Source organism: Drechmeria coniospora, chromosome 01 (genome assembly GCF_001625195.1).
Source record: "Drechmeria coniospora strain ARSEF 6962 chromosome 01, whole genome shotgun sequence".
In the NCBI taxonomy this organism is placed as follows: Eukaryota; Fungi; Ascomycota; class Sordariomycetes; order Hypocreales; family Ophiocordycipitaceae; genus Drechmeria; species Drechmeria coniospora.
In genome coordinates, this window is record NC_054389.1 from 671,656 (window position 1) to 695,691 (window position 24,036).

Consider the following 24,036-nt stretch of genomic DNA (forward strand, 5'->3'; position numbering starts at 1 on the left):
CTGCGAGAACTTGAGTTGCGTGAGCGAAATCGACCAAAGTGCAGGGATAATGCTCATTTTCTTCATAGAAGGGTTACTTTGATGTTATAGGCATGGCATGTCACTATAGATGGCCGATTTCGATTAACGATTCGACATTGAAATTCGAGATACTTGTTGAATCAAATTGTACACCATGTATTCCATCTCGAGGCTCCTGCTTCGAGCGCATGGTATCAGTTACAATGGTTATACTTTGCAGCCAAGGCAATACAGAAGGATGAACGGGCACGAAAAATACCGACGCAGGTCGCAGAGTGCGAGCACGGCACTTCAGATTCCTACGACGACCACGCTGGTCCTTTAAAGTTCCGAAGTCAAAAAGATTGCATCGCTGCGTTTTCCACTGTTCAAGTTGCGGATCAAGTCGTAGTAAAACCCGACCATTTCCATGTGGGCGGTCATTCGAACGCGCTCGTTTGCGGTGCGAAAGTTCTCGAATGCACCGTTTCGGATCGGTGCCCAACGATAGACGTGCGATGAGAGGCCTGCAAGGTCAGTACATGTCCATGCAAGCAACTAACTCGAGAATGTCGGCTGGATTTTGAGCACGTACCGAGGTAGTGGCGGCTGTCCGTGTTGCCAAGCATGGTCTCACCGACGGGAACAACGGTGCCGTTGAAAGAAAAGGAGTGTCGTATGGTGCCGGCCAAGATATCCCAGACAAGCCCTTCGGTGGGTGAAATTGGAGTTACATCCGAAATATGCTTTGCTCGAAGGTTGAGGGTTCCGTTGCGGTTGAGGTCTCGTTGAGGATTGGATTTCGATGAGCCGGCGTTTTTTGCTGACTTTTGATACGCTTTGTCGTCTTCAAATGCCTGCAGCTGTAAATCATACTTGGAGGAGACTTTGGAGGCAGCGTCGACGATGGCACGCTGCAACTTGAGCACGTCATCCTGAGGAGCACTACGAAAATCGGTGCCCAGGTAAACATAGCCCGGTAACGAGTTCAACTTTCCAATACCGTTGATTCGGTTGACGGCCTGGGATGTCTGAATCAAGTATTGGGTCTCATGGCTCTGGCTGAGGTGGTTAGCCATGCCGTCCAGGTTATGGCTGTGGACAAGCTCCGTGAGCTCGCGGTCGGCATCGGGGGAGTAACGAGTCTGGCACTGGAGATGTCTGTGCACCGGGCCGTCCTCGATCACCTCGGGCTTGAACTTGATCTCCTCCAGGGCAACGACCAGCTCGGACATGATCCCGATGGCTGTGTACGGAGGGGGGTTCGAGCTGGGGCCACCGACGACGTCGAGGTCGAACCATACGTCGAGGTACCCCTTTTCGTACACGGCAGGAAGCGCGTAGAGTGTGTCTCCGAGGGACTGCAGCCCCTGGCCTCCTTCGTCGAGGATAGCAGCTATGCCATCCTGGCCGTATCGACTGCCGAGGAACTGTGAAATCTCGGCGGCGCCATGGGAGCCGGAACATTCCTCGTCGAAGCCGACGGCCAGCAGGAGGGTGCGCTCAGGCATCCATGAGTAGTCGGTCAGCAGGCTCTCGACGGCCGACATGACGGCGGTCAAGACGCCTTTGTCTTGGATGACGCCGGGGCCCCAGAGGCTCTCGCCGTCGAAGTGGGCTTCGAAAGGGGGGTGCTCCCATTTGGACATGTCTTCTTCGACTGGGACTACGTCCTGGTGAGCCGTCAACAGGATGGGGCTCAGCGTTGAATCAGATCCGTGAATGGTGTACACGAGGCCAAAGCGATTAATCGTTTCGACCACAGCCCGCTCGTGACTGCGTCATCACCGTGAGCGAAGGAGCGGTTTCCCTCTGGCTTGGAAATGGCAAATGCTCATAGGTGGACAAGACGTACATTATCGGGTATGTCATCTCGACGACGGCATGCATCTCTTCAAACGGCTTCCAGCGTTCGTCCTCGTCAAAGGGACGGAGGTCTTCGAAGCAGACGGTTGGAATTCGCGCGACGGCTTGGAGGCGTTCCACCTGACGGATCATGGCATGATAGGAGAAGAATTGCTCCTCGGCGGACGGCAGGCCATCGATGGAGGGGTCAATGGCCGAAGGCAGATCGCACTTGAAGGTCAAGCTGCTGGTAGGTTGTCGGGCAGAGCTAGGCAGCCGAGCGGCGTTGGCAAAGGCCGCGAGGGCGAAGAAGGCCACGGCGGCATGTCGAGACCGGAGTTTACTGAGGTTGAGCGGCATGGTGGGTTGATGATTTTCGAATTGGTAGCAGAGATGGATGGGTTGGGGGTCCAGGTGGGAGGAGGTAAGAACGGATGGCGACCAGAAGTCGGTTCAGGTTCAGTTCATCGACCCTCATGCTGTTAAGAAGGAGCCGTCATGCGAGTGATATGAGCAAGTGTACATGGAGGACTGGGCCTGCTTCATGGGCGAGTGCGTGTACATGCATGCAGATGTAGATGAAGTGACGAACCAACGGATGATGGGCATAACAACGGTCTGAGACATGGCGCGACGGGAGGGAGTAATTGGTCGATTGCTGGCTGCGGACCGTGCCAGCGGCCCGGCGACGATCCAACTAGGCAGGGCGCAGGTTGGGCCAATGTAGAGTTCTCGATGGAGCTTGACGACTAATATCCTCGATCTCGTACCGGCTGCCGATGACTCGGGTGGCTCGCGGGAAGTCCGGATCGAAGGTTAGCTTCCTCCCCGTGGTCGGGCAGCGTACTTTGTGCTGCGTTGCACGCATAATTGCGTGAACTCGTCATTGCAGCAAGCGGAACGATGGAGGTAGACAGATCTTGGCGGGACATGGCCAGGCAGACAGCGGGTGGCCGGTTATTGGATCATTCCGCGATTCGACCTCGATGCCTGCTGATGGTGGCGAGGGGAGACGATGATGAAGAAACGAAGGACGGCTGGCTATTGGATGGATATCCGATTATTGATGACGTTCAACAACGAGCGCTCTGGGCTTGAGGCGACCATGTACTGCCCATGGTAGGGTCTGGCATCGGAAAGAATCATCTCGACTGGTACCAGGCGTCAGTAGACCAACGAACGGATGCCACTCGCAGCGATACAAGCCACGAAGCGGGGACGGCGATTTCAGGATTGATCATCTGCCGATGCCACGGTGATGCAAGTACCGATGTGGATTCAGGCCAAGGATTCGGATGCCGATGTTGGTTGGAACGTCTCACTGTGTATTCTGTTGCACAGGCATCATGATGTTTTTTGTTCGGGTCATCCTTCGGACCCGCAAAGGGAGCAAAGAAGTGCCACCAAGGTCTACCTACTTAAGTACAGTACTTACTTTGTAAGTACACCTACACCAACAAGGAACAGCATTAATAATTACTCCGTACATTCTACAGTAATAGCCCGCCCACTTGCCATAGCCGGCATCACTGGCACTAACGCACGGCACCACTCGAAGGCGTAATGCTCGTCCTTTAAGTACTAGTAATTAATAGCACGCATGTACTTGCAGTAAATATGTGTTGCAGTAAATATGTGTTGCAGTAAATATGTGTTGCAGTAAATATGTGTTGCAGTAAATATTTGTTGCAGGAAATATTTGTTGCAGTAAATATCCGTTATACTCTACAGTACTTTCTACTGTAAGTAGTGCTCCCGCAGATGTACGTTCATGTACTTGCTTACAGTATACATACACTATATACCCCGACTCCAACAGTAATAAGTAAGTAATACGCTCTTGTACATTTAGGTATTGCAAGTATGTACTCAGTACTGTAAGTACATACTGTAACTGTACTTACTTCGTAGAATGTACTCCATAGTACTCCGTATTGCCAACGAGCATAAAGTACGACTGTGAGGGTTGTACGAATGATTCATACTAGTATACTCCGTACAGTGCGAGTAATATTCCCGTCCCGTATAACATGGCTTACAAGTCCGGCTATACACAGCGCGAGTAAGCACGAGAGCACACTGTAGGTGAGAATCCGCCACTCCACGAGCGAGAATTCGGGTCCAAAAGCTCTCCAATCTCGGTCATGAATGCCAGTACTCATCGGAGGTGCCAGCATCCTAGTAGGAGCGTTACCGGATTCTGAGGCCTCTGCTGGGCTCGCCACTGACTGGTGCGCTATGCCCACGGCAGGTTCAGCCTCCAGCACCTTGTTTTTTTGCCCGCAACGCACCCCACTTGAGGCATCACGACGAGTCCACCACGAGTCCACTACGAGTCAGCAATCGCCTCGTCGAAGCTGGACTTGCAGTTTAGCCATTTCACGTACTTTTAACAGAGCATTAATATACTACAAGTGCACACCCACGCCAGATAATGGCTCCTCGTCCTCTCAGGCTATCGAAAGCGGCGGCCGTCGGCACAGTAAGTACTTTCACCGCTAATGCTTGTACTACACCCAAGCATGACACAGTGCCAGCGTGCTTACACCCACTAGCTCCGTATACGACCGTGATTAGAGAACCAAAACCGCAGCGACGCGATTTACCGACCTCTCTCTCTCTTTCCCCCTCTCGGCCCTGCTTCCTCTATCCCTTTCTTTCCCTCCCCCCCCCCCTCTCCCTCTCCCTGTCCCTCTCCCTCTGGGCCGTCTATCCAAACACTCGCTTCCGAGGACGTTGGTGACGACGGCGGCATGAAGTTCTCGTCGCCGTTCGCTGCGGCCACGCTCCTTTCCGTGGCCGCTCTGGCCCAAGCAACGTCTCAGTTTTCCATCGAATCAGATGGTATGGAGCGTCCCCAGTCCCGTTCGCAAGGACAGAAGAGACGGCACTAACGACTTGCCCTTGGTAGAGGCCATCAGGAAGACGTCGAGCCTGCTGGCTTGGGACATGCTGCAGTACTATCGCGGCAACCTCTCGGGTCATACACCCGGTATCCTCCCCGGACCACCGCCCGCCGGTGACTACTACTGGTGGCAGGCCGGAGCCATGTGGGGGGCCTTGATCGATTACTGGCATTGGACCGGAGATTCGACGTACAACGACCTCGTCATGCAGTCGATGCAGTTTCAGGTCGGCGAAGGGAAGAATTACATGCCCATCAACGTCACAGCCTCGCTCGGCAACGACGATCAGGCATTCTGGGGCATGGCCGCTCTGAGGGCAGCCGAGTACGGCTTCCCGAATCCGCCGCCCGACAGGCCCTCCTGGCTAGGCCTCGCCCAGACCGTGTTCGAGACGCAGGCGTCCCCGGATAGGCACGACAAGACCTGCGGTGGTGGCTTGCGATGGCAGATTCCCTTTGCCAACAATGGCTATGACTACAAGAACAGTACGAAACATAAACACCCGCAGACCGGGCGTGTCCAGTGACGGCCTGCTAACCTTGTTCCCGTCAGGCATTGCCAACGGATGCTTGTTCAACATGGGCGCCCGCCTGGCCCGGTACACCGGCAACAAGACCTACGCCGACTGGGCCGTCCGCACCTGGGACTGGATGGAGGAGGTTGGCTTCTTGAACAAAAAGTACGGCATATACGATGGCGCGAACGTGACGACCAACTGCACGGCTTACAACAAGGCCGAGTTTTCCTACAACAACGCCGTCTTTGCCGAGGGCGCCGCCTTCATGTACAACTTTGTGAGTTCCTCCGGTATTCCTCCGGTCCAGGCCAACGCCAGGTCATGGCCAGGCCGAGTCCTGTGGCCGGTCGTCCATTGCCAAAGCTGACAGCATCCCTCTTCTGCGGCAGACGGGACTGGAACTGTGGAAGAGTCGAACGGAGAGGCTTGTCGACTACGGCCTCGGCCGATTCCTACCCGACGGCATCGCCATCGAGAGCGCATGCGAGAACACCGGCTGCAAAACAGACATGTACACCTACAAGGGCTTCTTCCACCGGTGGTACGCCACCATCACCCAGATCGCGCCCTTCCTCGGTCCCAAGATCCTGCCACCACTTAAGACGTCGGCTCAAGCGGCCATCAAGCAGTGCACAGGCGGCGCCCTCGGCCGTCAGTGCGGTTTCAAGTGGCTCACCGGCGTCTATGACGGCAACACGGGCCACGGCCAGGAGATGAGCGTCCTAGGTGCCGTCTCCGCCCTCCTCATCGAGAAGGCGACGCCACCTATGACGATTCACACCGGCGGCACCTCCAAGGAAGACACGAGAAAGCCGGGAGCATGGTCTAGTGAATCGCGGCGTGCCACGGTAGCAGACAAAGTCGGCGCCGGATTCTTGACCGTCATCCTCATGGCAGTTGTCTGCGGCATGTTGGGATGGATCAGCATTTGATGGCGAGCGAACATCAGCCTTGGCAATGGCAAAGTCCTCTCCTGCTGCCTATGGGACTTGCATAAACGCATGACAGCACACACCCAGCTTTTGCCGGCAGTGCCGATCGCTGTCTGGAAATCTTACGAGATCAGCAATCAGGCCTTTGCCAATACTCCGAGCAATTGTCGGACAGATTCGGCCGAGTCCGCTGGTCCTCATCGGCACACTACGTCTGCTCTAATGCGATCTCGTGCCGTTGAAAAGTTACACAATGCCCCGATTGGCATGTTCGAACATCGCAAGACGGGCAGAAAAAAAGAGTCCGTTGCTGAGGTCGAGGCCGCACGACCTGCAAGAAAGGCGGCGAATGAACAGCAAACTCATACATCGATAGAACGCAGTCGCAGCGCCGCAGGAGGAGTGTCTTCGAAAAGAGAAGCGAGTATGCCCCCTCCTAGCCGCAGCCCAGGGTAGATGGAGATCATCGACGGTGTGCGCCCGCCGCTTGGCAAAGCTGGAAAGGGGCAAAGGGCGTCTGACATGGCAGCATCGGTCGGAAATCGGAAAGCCGGCGGCAGGGTGTCAGCTTCCCTCTGTTGGCCCCAAGTGTTTCAACACCAGCTGCTAATTCCCTTATTCCCGGCGCCATCTCCCGATCTTGAACTTGCCCGAACCGAATACCAGGCCGGTCCGGCCCTGGCCCCGGCCCCGGACATGGCGATGCCGGGGAAGCAGCTTCTTCGGCGAGTCAACGACATGCAGCGTAGTTCGCCTTGTTCCCATGAAACATTGTCCGAATACTGGAGGCTACCGGGTCGAGAGGCAAACTGTTCACTCACGCCCGAACAGGCTGTCTGGAATTGGGCTCAAAGTTTGGAAAGTCAACGAGAAAGCGGCTTGGCGCCCCTTCGCCGTCCCCGGGAATAAGCTGGAAATGGTGGCCAAGGTGACACCAGCCGAGGTTCCATGACGAAATACTCCACCATGGCCAGTTGGATTATAAATGCAGTCAACGCCTTGCAGGGTGTTTGCTGGGGGAGCTTGACAAGGCGACGCAAGGGCCGGCGCACCGCCCGAGTCAATTGTTCTAACCTTCTAGTAGCAGCCAGCCACAGGATGGACGTGTCCGCCTTGGTTCCAATCAGAGACTGGTGTCGAGTTCTCCGGAATGACGAGTCGTGCTCGGGCCTTTGCGTCCAACTCTGACCCCTTATCCCCGAGCCATGTAGTCGCGAGCGCCGATCCGAATGCCGATGCGCCACTTGCCTGTGTGTCATGTTGTGCGAAAATGCGTACATTTACGTGCAATAGGGAATATAGCGACTGGAGCCGAGTCGCCTTTTCTCGTTTCTTTCCTTCCATCTACAACGGTTGCCGAATAGATCGTCGCCACTGATACTGCTACATCCTGCGTCGTCTTGCGGAATACGACAGCAACCACCACCCCACAGCGTCTCACGGACCGTAAAAAGGAGACCGTGAAAAGGAGTCAATAATATAGAGTATTCATGGAATACAGAGGCCAAGAAGCTTCCTAGAAATCGAGATTCGGCCCTCCTCTGCGCTGAAAGAAACGGAAAAGGGGGTGAAACGATGGGCACCATCACCCGCATCCTTTCACGGCCCGTCAACAAGCCGTTCCGAACGAAGCATCTCCGTCAGCACGACAAAGATGTGCCCCCTTACCTCAACGCCAACGGCAATGTCGACTTCGGCCCCGGCGACGTCGAGAACCCGCACAACTGGTCGACGGCCCGCCGCTGGGGCGTCACCGTCGCTGCCGTCATGCTCGTCATGAACGCCACCTTTGCTTCTTCCTCCCCGAGCGGCTGCCTACCGAGCATCGCCGGCGAGTTCGGAATCTCCGTCGAGGCCGCCGGCCTCACCATCAGCCTCTTCCTCCTCGGCTACTGTGCCGGCCCGCTCGTTTTTGCGCCTTTGAGCGAGCTCTACGGCCGCCGCTGGATCTTCTACATCACCTTCACCCTCTACATTGCCTTTAATTTTCTCTGCGCCTTCGCTCCGACCTTTGCAAGCCTCCTCGTCGGCCGCTTCATCACCGGAACGCTCGTCTCCGCGCCCTTGAGTAACGCTCCCGGCGTCCTCGCTGACCTCTGGGACCCGCTCGAGAGAGGCAACGCCATGGCCGGCTTCTCTGCCATGGTCTGGATCGGCCCCGCTCTCGGGCCCGTCATTTCCGGCTTTCTCCAGCTCACGAGGAACTGGCGATGGAGCTTCTACGTTCTCATCTGGCTCGGCGCCGCTACCTGGCTCCTCATGCTGACCATACCCGAAACGCACGGCCCAACCATCCTCCGTCACAAAGCCGAGCGCATCCGCGAGGCCGCCCTGCCCGGCTACGAGGACGTCAAGGCCCCTGCCGAGGAGCAGGACCGATCCCTCCGAACCGTCTACAAGGTGGCCTTGACGAGGCCATGGATTATCCTCTTCGACCCCATCTCCTTCCTCTGTGCCATTTATCTGGCCGTCGTCTACACCTTGCTTTACATGCTCTTCAGCATCTACCCCATCGTCTTCCAGGAGAAGCGCGGATGGAACGCCGGTGTCGGCCAGCTGCCCTTGATCGGAACCGTCGTCGGCGCCGTCATCGGCAGCCTCGTCGTCCTCTACGATACCCGACGCCACGTCAAGAAGGTCGAGAACGGTACGCTCAGCGTCGCCGATCTGGAGCCGGAGCATCGCCTGCCGCTCGGCATGGTCGGCGGCGTCGGCTTCGCCATTACCATGTTCTGGCTCGCCTGGTCGGCCGAGTTCAAGTACGTTTCCGTCATGTATATGAAGGTTGCACCGGCTAACGTCGACCCCGTAGTTCCGTCCACTGGATCGTTCCGACCCTAGCAGGCGTCTTCCTCTCGGCCTCCCTGCTGCTCATCTTCGTCGCCTACCTCGGCTACCTCGTCGATACGTACCTCATGTACGCCGCTTCCGCCATCGCCGCCAACACCATCTTCCGCTCTGCATGTGGTGCGGCCGCACCGCTCTTCACGCACCAAATGTTTGACGCCATGGGTGTTGGCGGTGGAGGTAGCCTCATCGCCGCCGTTGCGACCGTCCTAGCCATCATCCCCTTCATGTTCTACAAGTACGGCAAGCGCATCCGCGCCCGTAGCAGGTTCGCGCCGACCAAGGCGAAGATGGAGCTGAAGGTGGCGGACGAAGAGGCTCCGCGTGCAACGGATGTTGACTCTGGGAGTCAGTCCCACGGCGAGAGCGAAGTGAGTTCAACAGCACCGACGAAGCCGAGTACGCCGCCCGGGGGGGAGGGTGAGCTTGAGCGGATTGACGTAGCCCCTGTCCCGAGCGCAGGAGAAAAAGAGACAGCCGGTTGAGGCTATTGCGAGAGTGTCCAGGACGGTCCGGGCTTGAAATGCATTTATGCCTTGTTGCCAATTCAAGGGGACCGGCGCCTACCTTTCCTGTGCGTTTTCACCATGCCGTCGTCACGTCCAGGCGGAGGGCGATGGAAGAGATGCCCTCGAGGCTTGGGCTTTTACTTTAAGCAGGCTGTCAATTACCCATGCCTCATTTTTCAGTGACAGAAAGTGCCTTTCTACGTACTAGATGACTGTGTTTGGCTGCAAGCTATGACAGACATCCAGGATGGTCACCACCGGCGCAGGCAGAGCAGCATCGGTTTTGCCCAGCCCATGTGCATCATCTCCGACGGCCATGGCGAGTGCCATCAAGATCGAGGCATTTTCCGATAATGACGCTGGGATCAGTCAACGTGGCCTGGGTATTGCAAATCAAGTCCATAGTGTTCTCGATGGAATAGTTAGATTGCGCATACTCGCAGAGTGGCAAAACAACGTCAATCAAATTATTCCTTCGTGTATCGTTGTCCGTATTTCGGGAATCGCGAGTTGCAAAAAGAACCAGGCGAAATGGCAAAAAAGAATGATGCGGCCAGTGTGACTCGAACACACGACCTTCAGATAGGCATCCGTAGGATTGAAGTTTTACTTCAGTCTGACGATCTCCCAGCTAATCTATGGCCGCAACTTGTTGAAGGATGGCGCATTATAATTATTTATTAAGCTAACCCTTTAGTTCTGGGAAAGCGGGGGTTATCCACAAATGTAGTTGCTCTAATATTACCCCTCCATCATTCTGCCTACCCTGAATGAGGAATTAAACCAGCTTGTGCGATATTGATGAAGGAACAGTTCTCAGCATGTGCATGATAAACCATGGGAATTCTTGCACACAAACTTCTCTCCAGTATACTTCTCAATGATTCATGTTCATCGCTATAGTAGCGGTTATTGGGAAAGTGTAGTTTGGTGATGTACTTGTAGACGACATGTCGTTGGTTCCCTGTAGATGCATCATGAAAAGGCAGAAAGGCGTGTTGAGTCTACAACTACACACACAGTCATTGACTGGGCACGATTATAATGGCCTTTTTTGCTCTAATTGGTAGTCTCACTCGAACACCAATTCCTCCTGCGTGCCTTTCGCTCATCAGCTGGAGCGAACCTGTCCTCATAGTGTGGCAGCTGTGATGTATGGCACAATTCTCCAACGAAGAGCTACATCGGTTCTAACTGGTCCTGATGGTGACAATACGAGACCGCCAACCGATCCTCCTTCAATTGAGACGCAAGTACATTTGAAGAGAGCGACTTGTTAATGGAAGGAGGTGGATGACGCGGCATGGCCAACTTGGAAATGGACAACAGGATGCCAGTACAGGTACGCTGACCAGTTCACAAACCCCATTTCCAACCCCCCCCCCCCCCGGTACTCCCTGCCCCGTTCGTTCTCGACATCGTTTTCGACAAAGTCTTACTCATCCAACGACGAGGACGTGCGCATAAAGATGTTGGACGGCCGCTTTCGATCGGCAAACTCGGCGTCGACGTCGTACCGCACCTCGGGCCCCTCCTGTCGGAAACCAAGCTTCTGGTAGACGCGCCTCCCCATGGCAGAAGCCTCTGTGATGGCCTCGATGCCCCCTCTCCTTTGGGCCTCGTCAAGCCCCCACCGCACCAGCTTCGTGGCAATGCCCCGCCCCTGAAAGGCCGGGTCGACGGCGCACAAATCTAGGACCATGGCGGCGGGTGGAGCGGCCGTTGCCTTTTCCTTGACGACCTCGATCCGGCGACGGCGCAGGGAGGCATCCAGCTGGCAGGCGTACCGCTGCTCCGCCTCGTTCCCGGGGTGCAGCGCCTCGAGGTTGACGACCTCGGCCAGGTGCTCAGGAGGCTTGTCACCGTGACCGGGGACCACCGAGGCCTGCTGCCAGATGGCGATGCCGACGATGTCGCGTGATGTGGCGGCATGGCCGTCGCTTCCCGGTGGGCCAACCTGGCTGGGAACCGTGGCTTTAAGAAAGATGCTGTTGAGCCGGCCCTCGTTGTCTCGGGTCGTGCTGCGCCAACGGTCGACCATGACGTCGGCCGCGCGCTGCCTTCCCTGCAAAGTGTCCCATGCCGGGTTCATCTGCACCCAGATGCCGTCGTTGGTCTGTCGGCCGAACGCTGCGCAGACGCAGTCGAAAGCCCGCACGACGTCGCCGGCGTCTTGGATGAGGTCGATTCGCACACGGTCGTCGTCGTCGTCGGCTGCTGCGCCCCGCGGGCGGGTGAAACCTGGAGCCATGCTCATGCTACGTGCGAGCCTGTCGTTCGTTTGCCACGCCGTCAGGCATCACCTGCTCTCGTCGGCCGTCGCTGGTGGGGGGTCCAGGGGGAGGTTGTGTCCTCGGGGGTCACTCCCGAGTCGGAATAACCCGTGAACCGGATCGGATCTGCGCCAAGAGGTTCGTGGAGGACATTAATACCGCAGCTGGAGTGAGCCATGGAGCATTATTCGGCAGGGCCTGTCATTAGTTGTCCGGCCCCCGCAATCAGAAGCTCCATCACAAGCTCCATCACAAGCTCCATCACAAGCTCCATATCGAAGCAGCACACACAAAATGCAGCACCGTATGAGCACCGTATGAGTACCGTACAGTATTACTCCGTGCAAGTACGGAGTACAAGCAAGTACTTACATAGCTTCGGAAAGCATCAACATTCACCCATGCCATACACATATTTCAGTTACTGTACAGTGTATTTGCGAGCACCGAGTACAATACAGCACACGCACACTGTGCTCACGAAAGCCGCCACGCCCAACGAGTGAGGGGAACTCATCGGAACACACCGACTTTTTCCGATGATGTGTTTTACCAGCACGATCAAGACGTGCAAAACAGTCCCGGTCCAGGTCCCCCGTATCTTGCACGACCTCGCTCATCTCGAACAACGGGCGCCGGAACGCCATGCTACAACGCGGGCGTGACACCTCATGAGCGTCGCTGCATTGCCCTGCGAGTCCGGATGCAACATTGGTCGGACAGGGGCAACTGCCGATACAATGCAACCCAGGAAGACGACACGAACAAAAGGAGATTCGTCGACGTGGAGGCGTGGCACCTTTGACTTGCCCGGAAAGCCACATCGCGTCCCAAGGGGCCAGCAGCTTTCACAACAAGGCCACTGGGCAGGTGAGCCCTCCGCCGTCGAGCGATTTTCCACTACAGGAAGGCGGAAGCTCAACTCCCACGGACTTTATCCGGCCCGCCATGGCTTCGCCGCCGGAGACTTGTTCATACCGTCAACCGTTTGACGAAATGACTGGCTCAATGATTCGAGTTTAAGCTCAAGTCTTGCACAATGTGACGGTGAATCAAGGACGAAAGCCGTCAAGCCGCACCGTTGTCGGCATGGCGCAGCTCATGCACAATATCCTCATGTCACGCTCGACTCCAGCTCAACTCCAGCACGGCCAGGGTGACTCCTGTCCCGCGAATGCCGCAATATCTACCAACCCGGCGATGCGGTGACCGTCCCATATACAGCCCGGCCGTCTTCTTCATGACTGTCCTCGCAAGACGTGTCAAGAAAACCGTCACTTGGCCGGCAGTTAATTCCAAATTGGAGCCAACATATTCTTTTACCCTGTCCTGTCCTATCCTGCCCATACCTGCACCGCTTGTATCATGCGGCCTCTCAGCGCTGTGATGGTTTTGGCACTGGGTATGCTCACTTCGTAACGGCGAGGGGAGAACGAACTGACAAGAAGCAGCCAGCTGTGGCATCGGCGCCCTCGAAGCAACGATCCTCGCTGACACGAATCGCGACGGCAAGGTCGATGTGCAAGGGAAAACGGACATGTCTGGTAAGGAAATCTGGACCGACGGCTCCGGCGCCCTCTTCCTCCCCAACATCGCCGACACGAACGGCCGGTGCTCGTCCAAGATCACCGATGATACCTCCAACAAGGAGCTCGACATGTGCAACGACGCCTCGGACAATGTACAGCGTAACCCCAAGTACCTGGCACCTGTTCGGACCGTCCCCAATCCACGCCTCGGCGATGGAGCTGTTGGCTCTGTGCTTGTCGTCGAGAGCGCCGCCGCCGCCTTGGTCCGAATCTTCCGCAAGGACAGAGCCGGCTGGGAGTACGTACCTGCAAACTACACGTTCACCGCCCGTGCTCTCAGAGAGGGCCTGCACCTCGGCGTCGACGGCCGCCAAGTGCGAACGACGGCCTGGGATGGTCGGGCGACGATCGAGTTCACCGTCAGAGACGGGAGGGACGAGGCCAAGGATCGCGTCGCCCTGCGAGTTGCCCCGGTGTTGACCCACCACCACGGGCAGCGGGCTGAGCAGGTGTTGGCTTCGGCCGGCGACGGCACGGGAAGAGTGCAGGACAAATTTGTCCAGGATCTCACCCGTCAGTCCGCCCGGGCCCGCGTCAGGCTGCCGCTCTTTGCCGTCAACACGACCGACATCTGGACTCAAGACTTCTTCGAGCCCGGCTACAGCAGCATTCCCGGCCCCGACGGCCCCGTTGTCCTGCGCATCATGATCCGTTCTGCCCAACAGGAGGGCCGTCGCGTTTCCGGTCGCATCATCTACCGCGAGCTTCGATCCGATACGGTCGGAGCCGTCCAGCAGCACGTCCACGGAGGCACGACGGACTCGATGGGAAACCTCGAGACGATTCCGCCCCACGCTCACAATGGCAAGTCGTACCCTGCCGGCCGCGCCATCGTCGGATCGAAGAAGGGTGTGAGACCGTTCGTCTTCCACTTTCTCAACGCCCAGGAAGTCCAGGCCCCCGTGGAGATTGACACCACCTGGCTCCAGGTCGGACACACGGACGAGTTTCTGCAATTCCTGCCAGCCATGAACGCCCGTGGCTGGCTCATGATGGTCTCGGACCCGGTCGCCGGCCTCGAGCGCCTTCGGGTCGCGCAAAGATCTGGCCACGGCTCCGTCAGCGGCTTCTCTCGCCCGAGGCTGTCGAGCGATGGCAACCTCCGCTGTTCCCCGACGGAGACGATTGACGACATCCTCGGCAAAGCCAACTTTTCGAAGGTCCAGGAGTTCAGCGCGAGGAACATCGAGGCCAATGTCAACGTCGTCAAGCGTGAGACTGGCATCGTTGACCGGGACATCATTCGCGTACCAACCCTCTTCGCCACGATGGAGCAGTTTCCCAGCTGCCAGCTGCTGGGACCAATCCGAGCTGCTCGAGCGGCCACTATCCTCGAGGTCTCGGCTCCTCGGCCCATCGGTCGGCGCCATGCCTCCAACGCCGTCGAGGTCGGCGCCTTCTACCCCAACGTCATCAACGGCGTCGTCATGAGCGACTCGCAGTACGTTGCGCCGAACCCTTGGGGACCAGTCATCGACGGACAGGACATCTTGGCCGCGGCCGTCTCTGCCGTCTACGCAAGGGCCAACTACACCGTCACTTTCATGGACGATTGGTTTTCGCACCATCTCGGCTTTGGAGAGGTCCATTGCGGCTCCAACGCAGTCCGCGATGCCTCGGCCCGATGGTGGTAAGCGTATGGGTAAATGGATGATTCATGCTTTACACGAGCGCTTCTCGCTCACTCTATTTGTTTTATCCATGCCTCTCTTGGTATACTTTCGACATTCATCATGTAGGCAATCAAAACTCCTCTTTTCCCTTGGCCTATTAGCTCAAGGGAGCTCATCAGGTTTGTACGTATTTCCCACATGCCATTGGCCATGTGTGTTCAACAGCTCGACGCCCTCTCATCTCACTCACTTCGGAGGGTCGGGAATAAACTCTTTAGCGTGCCAATCAGTGGCTGCAATATCACCGGTCCAAACAACTTCCTTTGAACGGTCATGTCCGAGCCAGACATCTTCTGATGCAAACTTTGTCATGTGCATCTGCTGTTCCAGTCCTGCGCACCATGCGGTAAAGGTGATGCCTAGAATAGGAAACCAAAACTGTGAGGACACGAAACGAGGAGGGGGGGCAGATGGCGAACGGGTACCAATTCTGTACATACCTTGAAAATGCCACTTGTCCCCCTCTCCTACGCCATAATCGTCCAGCAAGCGTATCTTGTTCAGCCTGTGCGTGTTCACCGTGTCGGAACCAAAGACATGGGTGAGATTGACGGTATCAGTCCTGCTGAAGCCTGGGTTGACGTTTCCGCCTATCTTAATTTTCTTGCCTTGCTCCTCTCCGATGGTGAAGGATATGGAATCGGAGGTTCCGGCAAATAACCCATCGACCAACTTGAACTCATACTCCAGCTTGTCAATGGTTTCGCAAGGTGTAACTTTCCAGTCTCCGGGGGCTATTTGCCACGAGGCAACAGTCTCGGTACTGAAGCCGCCGAAAATCCAGCTATCTGTATGCTGAAACCACGAGTCCAGGGTGACGAAGCCATCTTCATAAGCCTCGTAGCCCGTTTCGGAGCATTTGGCGCGTAGCATGACGCCTGGTCGGAGAGGATGTCGTCAGGAGGTTGTCGCGCAAACGACGGGATTTGAAGGAAACATTGCTTACCTTTTACCTTCCATTTATCATTCATCAAGAAGGTAGGTTTGAACAAGGCAAAGGTTCCCTTGGCGGTCAGCTTGACACTGCTGATGACGTCGATGTCGATGGTGTCGGATCCAAATGCAGACTTCATGTCGACGGAGACCCATTTCTGGAATCCCCTTCCCGGGTCGTCCACGATGTCGAAGGTGGCCGTGCCGGACTTGCCGGCTATGACGGCGCCGATTTTATCATAGGTTCCGGCGCCATCTTCATCGGCAAGTTTGAGGCCGAACTCGAGATTCTTGATTTTTCGACAATGCGATGGCGACTCTTCGTCGACGTCCATGGGCTCATGATAGGATCCCCGCTGAAGGATGTTCTGCAGCCGGTCCAGCGTATGTGTCTGCGACTCACTCTCGACGAAGTTGCTCAGGTAGTCATCCCTCGTCCAAGGTCTGAACTCGGACCGCTGCTGCTGCGAATACATCTGCAGAGCGGTCACCATGGTCCCCGTCCTGCCGTGGCCGTAGCCGCACCAGATGATGGTCCCATTCCGACGGCGCAGGAAGCTGGCCCAGCCGCGTGCGAGATCGTGCAGGGTGGGGGAAAGAAAGTCCTTGACGGGGAGGGGCGTATAGGCAATGTTGGCGGCGGCGAGCGCTCGAATGATGTGGTCGGAATTGGCCTCCCCGTTGAGGCTGATGACGTTGGTGATTCCATTCACGCGGAGAAATTCGATCGTCCCGGCCGTTATCCGCTGAGAAGAGTCTCGCCCGTCGTAGTTGGGCGACGAGGAAGCAAAGAGCCTATCGGTGTGGGCCATGTACTTGCGCACTCTTCTGAGCTGTTGAAGGCCGCCATTCCCTGCTAGGTGGGCGGAGAGAGAGGCGTGAGCTCGACCGACTCTGGCACGCCACACGGCAGTGGCATCTCCCGCCCCAGCAGGTGGTGCAACGAAAGGGCATCACGGCCTGTCGTCGTCCCGCATGCGCTGCCACCTGCGGCACGAAGGAAAAGAGGAAGGAAGAGGTGCATACCTTGTTCCTCGCTCAACGACTCGCCGTCAGGCAGCGGCTGGGCTGCGACGAGGACGGCTACTCCAAGAAGGGCGGCGACTTGGCACGCGAATGCCCTCCGGATGATCATTGCTTCGATATGTGTGCTTTCATTCTGGCCGCCACGTGCCGCATCACGTACGCGGACGCCATCTTATACTCGGACGGATACGGCCAGGCGTGCGGATGCAGCCGAAGCGGCGAACGCGTTCATGCCAGGGGCGTTGGTGGTTGGATCGAATCCTTCGGCACCCGTGGCAGCAGCGTGAGCAACCGATTCGTACGGCAGAGTGTTGGGAGAATCGTGCCCTTGCATGGGTTCATTAGCACGCAGCGATCCTTTGACGGATCCGAGTGATGTGTGCGGAGCAGAACGTACGACTTGAGATTACGAGTGCAAGCGAGACGGGCTCGTGATCGTGTTGAAACACGGCTACAGCACTACGCGAGTAATTGCATTCGGGGAACGAGGACGCGCACATGCACATACACGTGCAGTAGGTATTAGGCAGAAAATACAAGTACTTGCTTGCTTGCTGTACTTGTATTCCTCACGTCCTGCACACGTACGTGTAAGTACCTCTGCGTCGGTGTACTTTGTTGCTGGCATGAACATGGCGGTGACTCTGCTCGGAGCATTTCTCTCCGGGTGACTACTAGGTATCATGGTGCAAGAGTACGATACGGAGTACATGCACATGCTCATGCATACTTGGCACTCGCACTTGCATGTACATGTACAACAACCGGTACTCTCCACTGCGATGGCGCAGCACGCGTGGTTAGGCGCTCCGTTGTGCTGGCAGCACTGGCCAGTCGAAAATGAAATACCGCCATATGCACGACTCAGTGTGCACCGCCATAGCGCCGTGTTGAACGTGGTGTGGTGGTCGGTACAAGTACTGTACTGTAAGCACATGCAAGTAGTTGTAGGTAGGAGGAGCAAGTACAGTACGGAACACGAGCATTCACTCGGTACGTACGGTACGCCTGCGTAATAGCTGTGCATGTACAGTACAAGTACGGAGTACACTTGCCAATACGATCAAGTTGTGCATCGGCGGTACAAGTATCGTGATTGTACGTTGTATTACTTGCATGCACAGTATTGATAGTAGGTGTACTACGATAATTATACTTGTTGCAACTGTTCTATTTATACAACTACTTACAAGTACGGAGTACACCTACAAGTACGGAGTGTTACGGGGCGGCGCTGTAGGGACAGGGGCCGCACGCATCTGTGATATTCAACGATCCATGTCTCCTCCACTAATTAATGTACAAATATTAACCGTGTTCTTATACCCTTGTGCGCCCCAGCGCACGTGACTTAGCGGCGCCGCACGTGATGATGCGCCCTTGCTCATGTAGGGGGCCGCCTTCATCGCCGCGAGCCGTTGCTTGGGCAGCGCCCAAGTGAACATACAGGGTGTAACCCCTAACACGGAGTACACCTACAAGTACAGAGTACACCTACAAGTACTTGCAAGTACGGAGTCCACCTGCAATCAAGTATAATTATCGTACACGAACTGTGGGCGAGAAAGGCGAGGGTTGAATCCTCCGAGGAGTAAGTACTGCAAGTACTACTTCGTTGTACTTGTTTAATTACGGAATGGGGAGTACTTGGTTAATTACTGGTGTACAGTACTCCGTTCTCCGTACAAGTTTTAAAAATAGCTGCATGTGTACTCCGCAGCCTCGCTTCAGTTGACGACGACCTATTGTTATATTGGTACACGCTTCCTCCGCACTGCACATACAACCACTGCACCTGCTTGCATGCCCTTGCAAGCACTGCATGTACTTTGCATTCCAAGGTGTGCAAGTAATGCTATTATTAGCAGTTCCCTGCGTCATCGACACCTCGGGTACTAAGATTATATGAATGCTGGGAATGAAATGCTGGCCGGCAAAAGCCTCTGGCCAGCCCAGCTCATCGACGGCTGGGGCGCCCATGTCGGCGGCCACGCGGCCCGGCAGTGGGCCGGCCACGTCCTGGGCCGGTGCAAGACGTGCAGCGATTGCACCACGTCTCTCTCGTTCGCCGGCGCGGCTCCGCGGTACCCTTGCGCGCGCGCACGCGAGCCGGCCGACGGGAACGAGCAGGCGACAGTTCCGGAGATGCTGGCGGCAGATTTTGGTACGGATACGGCTTCCGCGGAGGTCCGGCGACGGCCAAGGATTTTGTTCGTTCCACGGAGAGGGGAAGCGTGAGCGATTCGGTTGCGCACACACGTCGGGCTTTGCCGGCGGGCAAATCCACCCTGTAGCCATCAGCCTAGAGCAGTCTCCGTCTCCAGCCCTTCCGAGTGCGAGTCGTCGTCATCACTCCGATGCGGCAAGATGGAAAAGGGCCCAAGCCCGAGCTGCCTTTCTCGTCGGCATGTTTCATCGGCAGACCATCGGACAAGGTCCCAAGATGCAAGGCATCCATGCCATGCTCGCGCGAGCGCATTGCCGCCGTCGTCCTTGGCGGGGCTCTCCTCGCACGCACACCCAGGTGCATTCAGAAGCCAGGTGGACGCCCTCCACGCCCCCTCGTCCCCCGCCCCGAGTTAGTCCCTCACAAGAGGCTCGACGTACACCCTCTTGTCCGTCTCTCCGCAGCCGGGTGCCGTGCTTCGCTTCTTCTTGGCCGAAAGCTCGCCGACGCCGATGCTTTCGAAGATGGTGTGCGTGTGCGGCGTCCAGTCGTCCTTGAGCACGACGGTTTGAATCTCGCAAGGCTTGACGAGATAGCGGGCCCTTCCCCGGCACTTGCCCTTGCGGTACTGGTAGTACTGGTCGCACTGGTCGCACGTCTCCCAGTCGTACTCGAAGCCGAGTATCTGCTTCGAATCCAGGTACCCCTTGCCCCCGACGCCGGCGGCGTTGGGCGTGTCCGTGTAGTAGCAGCCCGTCTCGTTCTTCCTCGTCATGCCGAAGCCGGCGCAGGCGTCGAGCCGCTTGCCGTTGCAGATGATGTTGGGCACGATGCGGCAGGTGCCCTTGATGACGAGGTGAAAGGTCAGGGTGATGATGGCGCAGTGCGACTGCGGAGGGCAGTCGTGATGAAGCGAGTACTCCTTGGCCACCGTCGCTTGCGTCGCTTCGCCGCGAAAGTACTTGGCCTCGACGTCCTGGGAGATTCCCGGCCGGATCTTGGGCCCGCCGCCCCTCTTCTTGAGGTAGGGCGAGGCCTGGACGGTAACCTGCCAGCCCTTGGTCGTCTGGTACATGACGGACCTCGTCTGCTTGATGGAGATTCGCGCCGGGTACTCTTCCGTCGTGGTTTTGGCATCCATGAAGGTGCTGATGTTGAAGGACACGTCGTCTATGCCGAGCAGCTGGTGGTGCATGAGAAACGTCGTCGTCAGGCAGGACTTGAGGTTTCGCCCGCACGTGGATTCGTTGATCCTGTCCGTCTCGCGATAGGGAAGAGGGCCCTTTTTGCCCGAGAGCAATATCTGGTCCGTTTCCAGCCCGTTTAGTTCTCGGAAGACGTTGAGCTCTTTCTGAATCGCCGTTTGGATGTTTCTATAGAGCGCCCCTCCCTCGCAGCGGACGGCGACGGCGAAGAGGACGAGAACGAGGGCGCCGATCATGTCGATGGCCATGCGGCGGCTACGACGCGCTCGTTTGACTTGCCGCGGGGGCCGACGTGACCAGCAGAGCCGGCCGGCGGATGGGTGCGATGCCGGCGGATGGGTGCGATGCCGGCGGATGGGTGCGAGGCCGTCGATGTGTGTGTCGACGGACGGTCGAGTTGGTGTGTGGGGATGGACCCTGGCCGGCAGTGGAAGAAGGTTGCCGCGAGTACGTTGCGTTGGCACGGCGCGTGGAAGTGCCGGTGCCGAAAGGCAGGCTGGGGCGCCGCGAGGGTCCTATTATACTTGCTTGCGCCTTTGGCATCGGCGAGGCACGCTGCGAGCACTGCAAGTACAGGTACACATCCATGCGAATGACTGTATCTGCATGCTTGTAAGTACTAACTTACTTGCATGCTCGTGCGGAGTGCTGTAAGTGCAAGTGTTAGCTACTGATACTTGCATGCACCTGCACCGCACCAGTACCGAGACATGCCGGCGCTGGCTTGGTCTAAGCAAGTACAGGTACTTAAACATACAAGTGCAGTACTTGCAAGCACGGCGCAATTCGCCTTTTGACCAGTCCGTCGTTGATTTGGTGACCAATCACACAGGTCGTCAAGCACGCCCACATGCACCAACGCCCCGGCTCGGGGTACCGGTACAAGTTGAGGCGCAGGTTTTACACCCAAGCACGCTAGATGGTAGCCGTTGGGTTGTCCATTGTGGTGCCCGTACCAGGTACTGCACGAGCAAGTATTGCCTAGTAGCGTTTACCTGCGAGCACGATGCCAACAAGTACTGGTCGGTAGGCACCAAGTATTATTCCGCACGCGCTACTTGCGGGGTGCAAGTACAGTACAGTAAGTAGGCGAATGGTGAGCGGGAACGGCACATCTACTCCGTACTTGATACTTAGTTGTTAGTACGGAGTACCTACGGAGGCACCTGCTCAGTGTGCCTGCAGTGTTAAGTACTTGGACGAGATTTTGGGTGCGCCGAGTGAGTACGTTTTACATGTACTCCGTACCGTATGGCGGTCAATGTCACATGTACTTGCCGAGTACGGAGGGCAGACGTAGGTGTGCATGTACCGAATACTTGTAGGGGTTTGGTGGGTGTGAGTGAATACTTGTACTTGTACGGAGTACTTGCTGTACTGTATGTAGGTGTACTTGGGTGCTCGTGGGAGCATGGTATTAGCGCACTGTCTCCGGGGGGGGAACTACTAAGTAGGTACTCCGTACTTAGGCATGCCATTACGGGTATTACCTGTCAGCAGCGGCAAGTGTGATTGGTGTGGTGTACAGTATGGTGTACGGAGTACGGAGTACGGAGTCCGGTATTATTGATTGTTAGTACGGAGTGCTCCGTACGGAGTAATTATTACTTGTTTAGTTGCACTTGTATTATTATGCGGCCAGACATATGCATCGCATGATAGCTGCGACCGCGCGGTACCGACGCCCAACGCAAGCAACCATTGGATGCCAACGCCGGCTCGATATTGTTCGTGCAGCACCGTCAATGCACGTCTGCCGAGCATGTCCGCCGTCATTTCCATCGCCGACTTCGGGGGCGTCCATGCGCAGCGGGTGCAACAATGACGCTTGTTCCCGCGATGCTGTCGGCGCGGCGCCGGCGCTGGCGCTAACGAATCGGCGAGGCTGTGTCGGCGCATGAACCGCATCTCGTCTTGCCTGATTTCGGGAATGGTTTCCTGCCATGATGCTGTCGTTTCCATCCTCGGATACCTGGAACGAGCAAGGCCTGCACTCGGGTGGTCGTCCGGAGATTGATAATGTGCTGCGGGACAAGGCCACAGGTCTCCTCCGTCGGCCGAGAAGCACACGAGCGAGCGCGCGCGTCAACGTGTCGCATCGTGGCATTGGGTGCCTCGAACCTCGCCCCTTCTATTAGGCTTTTTTTTCTTTCCTTGGGCAATTCTGAAGGCCGCGCCGTTGGTATTCCGCTATGCCGCGTGTCCAGGAAACGGACGGGAATGTAATTACAGGCCTTCCTCCTCCTTGCCGAGTTAGTCTCGCAAAAGCGGCTCCACGTAGACTCGCCTCTCCTTCCTCCCGCACACGGGTGCCGCGTTTCGCTTCCCCCAGCCCGACTCCTCCTCCTCCTTGGGGATGGCCTTGAAGATGATGTGCGTGTGCGCCGTGCCGTCATCCTTGAGCACCGGCGTTTTGATCTGGCACGGCTTGACCTCGTAGCGGCTCAGGCCGTTGCATCTCTTCCGCTTGTATTGCAGCCACTGGTCGCACTGGCGGCACATGGACCACTTGAAGATGTCGTTCGACCTCGACCCGCCGTTGCCCACGGCTCCGATGGCCGACGTGCATCTCGTGCCCGTTCTCGAAATGATCTCAAAGTCCTCGCAGGCGTCGGTCCTGTCGTTGTAACATATGATGGTCGGCTGGGTCCGGCAGTAGCCGCTCACGACGGCGAAGAAGGTGAGGGTTATGATGCCGCAGTGCGAGTGCGGCGGGCACGTGTGCTCGAGCGTCACCTCGCTCGTGACGGATTGCTGGATCGTCGTCTCGTGCGTGTACTGGAAGCCGACCTCTCCGCTGATGGAGGGGCCGCCGTGCGAGTTTTTGATGGACGGCGATGCCTTGACGGAAATCTGCCAGCCTTCCATGGTCTGGCGCAGATCCGTCCTGGCCTTTTTGATGGAAACCTTGGCCTCGCCAGCCTCGGTGGCGATCTGCTGCTCGGAGAAGCGGCTGACGTTGAAGGTCACCCTCGTCACGTTGAGCAGCTGGTGGAACATCATAAACGTCGTTTGCTGGCACGAGCCTTTATACAGCAAACAGGTATCTTCCGTGATCTTCTCCGTCTCCATGTACGGCAGGCTGGTGTTGGAGAGGTACGCGTTGTCGTCTGTTATTCCGTTCAAGTCTCGGAAGACCAAGAGCTCCTCCCTGATGGCCTTTTCGATGCTCTCGTAGAGCTTGCCGCTGTAGCAGCAAGCGTAGGTGGTCAAGGTGAGGAGAAGGAGGAGAGCCCTCGCCATGGCCGTCATGGTGCCGTCGCCGCCGAACGGGGCGGATGTGTGCTGCTGTGCCGGACGTTGGATGCGGCCAAATTAGCCATCAAAGCCGGCCGCCAGGTACCTGCCTTGCTCGAGATGGACGATGGGGGAAATGACGGGGCGCCTTGGGCGGTTGAGATGGTCGGCGGCGGCTTTCTGACGCGCAACTCGTACCGAGCGCCTCGAGCGAGGGGCAGGCTGGCGCGCCGCGATGATCCTATTATAGTGTCGGTATTGGGGGGATGCCGCGAGGCGACGACGGGGATGCCGTCGGCCTGTTCCCCTCTAGACGAGCCCGTTCTCCTCGACGGTGGATAGCATGGCTCGCGGCCGCCGTTAGTTTCCTGTATTCG

At 57.0% G+C, this 24,036-nt stretch overlaps 9 protein-coding genes and 1 non-coding gene across 10 annotated transcripts; 4 read left to right on the forward strand and 6 right to left on the reverse strand.

Moving 5' to 3' along the window:
• Positions 1-342: 342 nt before the first annotated feature.
• Positions 343-2,205, reverse strand: DCS_00164 (uncharacterized protein; the record flags this gene model as incomplete). The annotated part of the gene is made up of 3 exons (XM_040797506.1): positions 343-527; positions 596-1,776; positions 1,856-2,205. 3 exons carry the CDS (start codon positions 2,203-2,205, stop codon positions 343-345), a joined length of 1,716 nt encoding a protein of 571 aa, XP_040658389.1.
• A 2,393-nt stretch (positions 2,206-4,598) lies between these two features.
• DCS_00165 (Glycoside hydrolase, family 76) lies at positions 4,599-6,200 on the forward strand (the record flags this gene model as incomplete). Its single annotated transcript, XM_040797507.1, has 4 exons — positions 4,599-4,689; positions 4,757-5,236; positions 5,304-5,545; positions 5,598-6,200. The coding sequence occupies 4 exons, from the start codon at positions 4,599-4,601 to the stop codon at positions 6,198-6,200; spliced, it is 1,416 nt and encodes a 471-aa protein (XP_040658390.1).
• Positions 6,201-7,775: 1,575 nt separating this feature from the next.
• On the forward strand, positions 7,776-9,532 carry DCS_00166 (benomyl/methotrexate resistance protein; the record flags this gene model as incomplete). The annotated part of the gene is made up of 2 exons (XM_040797508.1): positions 7,776-8,959; positions 9,013-9,532. The coding sequence occupies 2 exons, from the start codon at positions 7,776-7,778 to the stop codon at positions 9,530-9,532; spliced, it is 1,704 nt and encodes a 567-aa protein (XP_040658391.1).
• Positions 9,533-10,104: 572 nt separating this feature from the next.
• DCS_t40 lies at positions 10,105-10,202 on the reverse strand. The gene has a single exon. It is a non-coding gene; the product is annotated as a tRNA-Phe (tRNA).
• A 789-nt stretch (positions 10,203-10,991) lies between these two features.
• Positions 10,992-11,807, reverse strand: DCS_00167 (uncharacterized protein; the record flags this gene model as incomplete). Its single annotated transcript, XM_040797509.1, has 1 exon — positions 10,992-11,807. One exon carries the CDS (start codon positions 11,805-11,807, stop codon positions 10,992-10,994), a length of 816 nt encoding a protein of 271 aa, XP_040658392.1.
• Positions 11,808-13,194: 1,387 nt separating this feature from the next.
• On the forward strand, positions 13,195-15,052 carry DCS_00168 (putative peptidylarginine deiminase; the record flags this gene model as incomplete). The annotated part of the gene is made up of 2 exons (XM_040797510.1): positions 13,195-13,231; positions 13,281-15,052. 2 exons carry the CDS (start codon positions 13,195-13,197, stop codon positions 15,050-15,052), a joined length of 1,809 nt encoding a protein of 602 aa, XP_040658393.1.
• Positions 15,053-15,277: 225 nt separating this feature from the next.
• On the reverse strand, positions 15,278-17,159 carry DCS_00169 (uncharacterized protein; the record flags this gene model as incomplete). Its single annotated transcript, XM_040797511.1, has 4 exons — positions 15,278-15,423; positions 15,532-15,969; positions 16,038-16,880; positions 17,051-17,159. 4 exons carry the CDS (start codon positions 17,157-17,159, stop codon positions 15,278-15,280), a joined length of 1,536 nt encoding a protein of 511 aa, XP_040658394.1.
• Positions 17,160-18,973: 1,814 nt separating this feature from the next.
• DCS_00170 (uncharacterized protein) lies at positions 18,974-19,288 on the forward strand (the record flags this gene model as incomplete). The annotated part of the gene is made up of 1 exon (XM_040797512.1): positions 18,974-19,288. The coding sequence occupies one exon, from the start codon at positions 18,974-18,976 to the stop codon at positions 19,286-19,288; it is 315 nt and encodes a 104-aa protein (XP_040658395.1).
• Positions 19,289-19,629: 341 nt separating this feature from the next.
• Positions 19,630-20,670, reverse strand: DCS_00171 (uncharacterized protein; the record flags this gene model as incomplete). Its single annotated transcript, XM_040797513.1, has 1 exon — positions 19,630-20,670. One exon carries the CDS (start codon positions 20,668-20,670, stop codon positions 19,630-19,632), a length of 1,041 nt encoding a protein of 346 aa, XP_040658396.1.
• Positions 20,671-22,675: 2,005 nt separating this feature from the next.
• On the reverse strand, positions 22,676-23,674 carry DCS_00172 (uncharacterized protein; the record flags this gene model as incomplete). Its single annotated transcript, XM_040797514.1, has 1 exon — positions 22,676-23,674. One exon carries the CDS (start codon positions 23,672-23,674, stop codon positions 22,676-22,678), a length of 999 nt encoding a protein of 332 aa, XP_040658397.1.
• Positions 23,675-24,036: the final 362 nt, after the last annotated feature.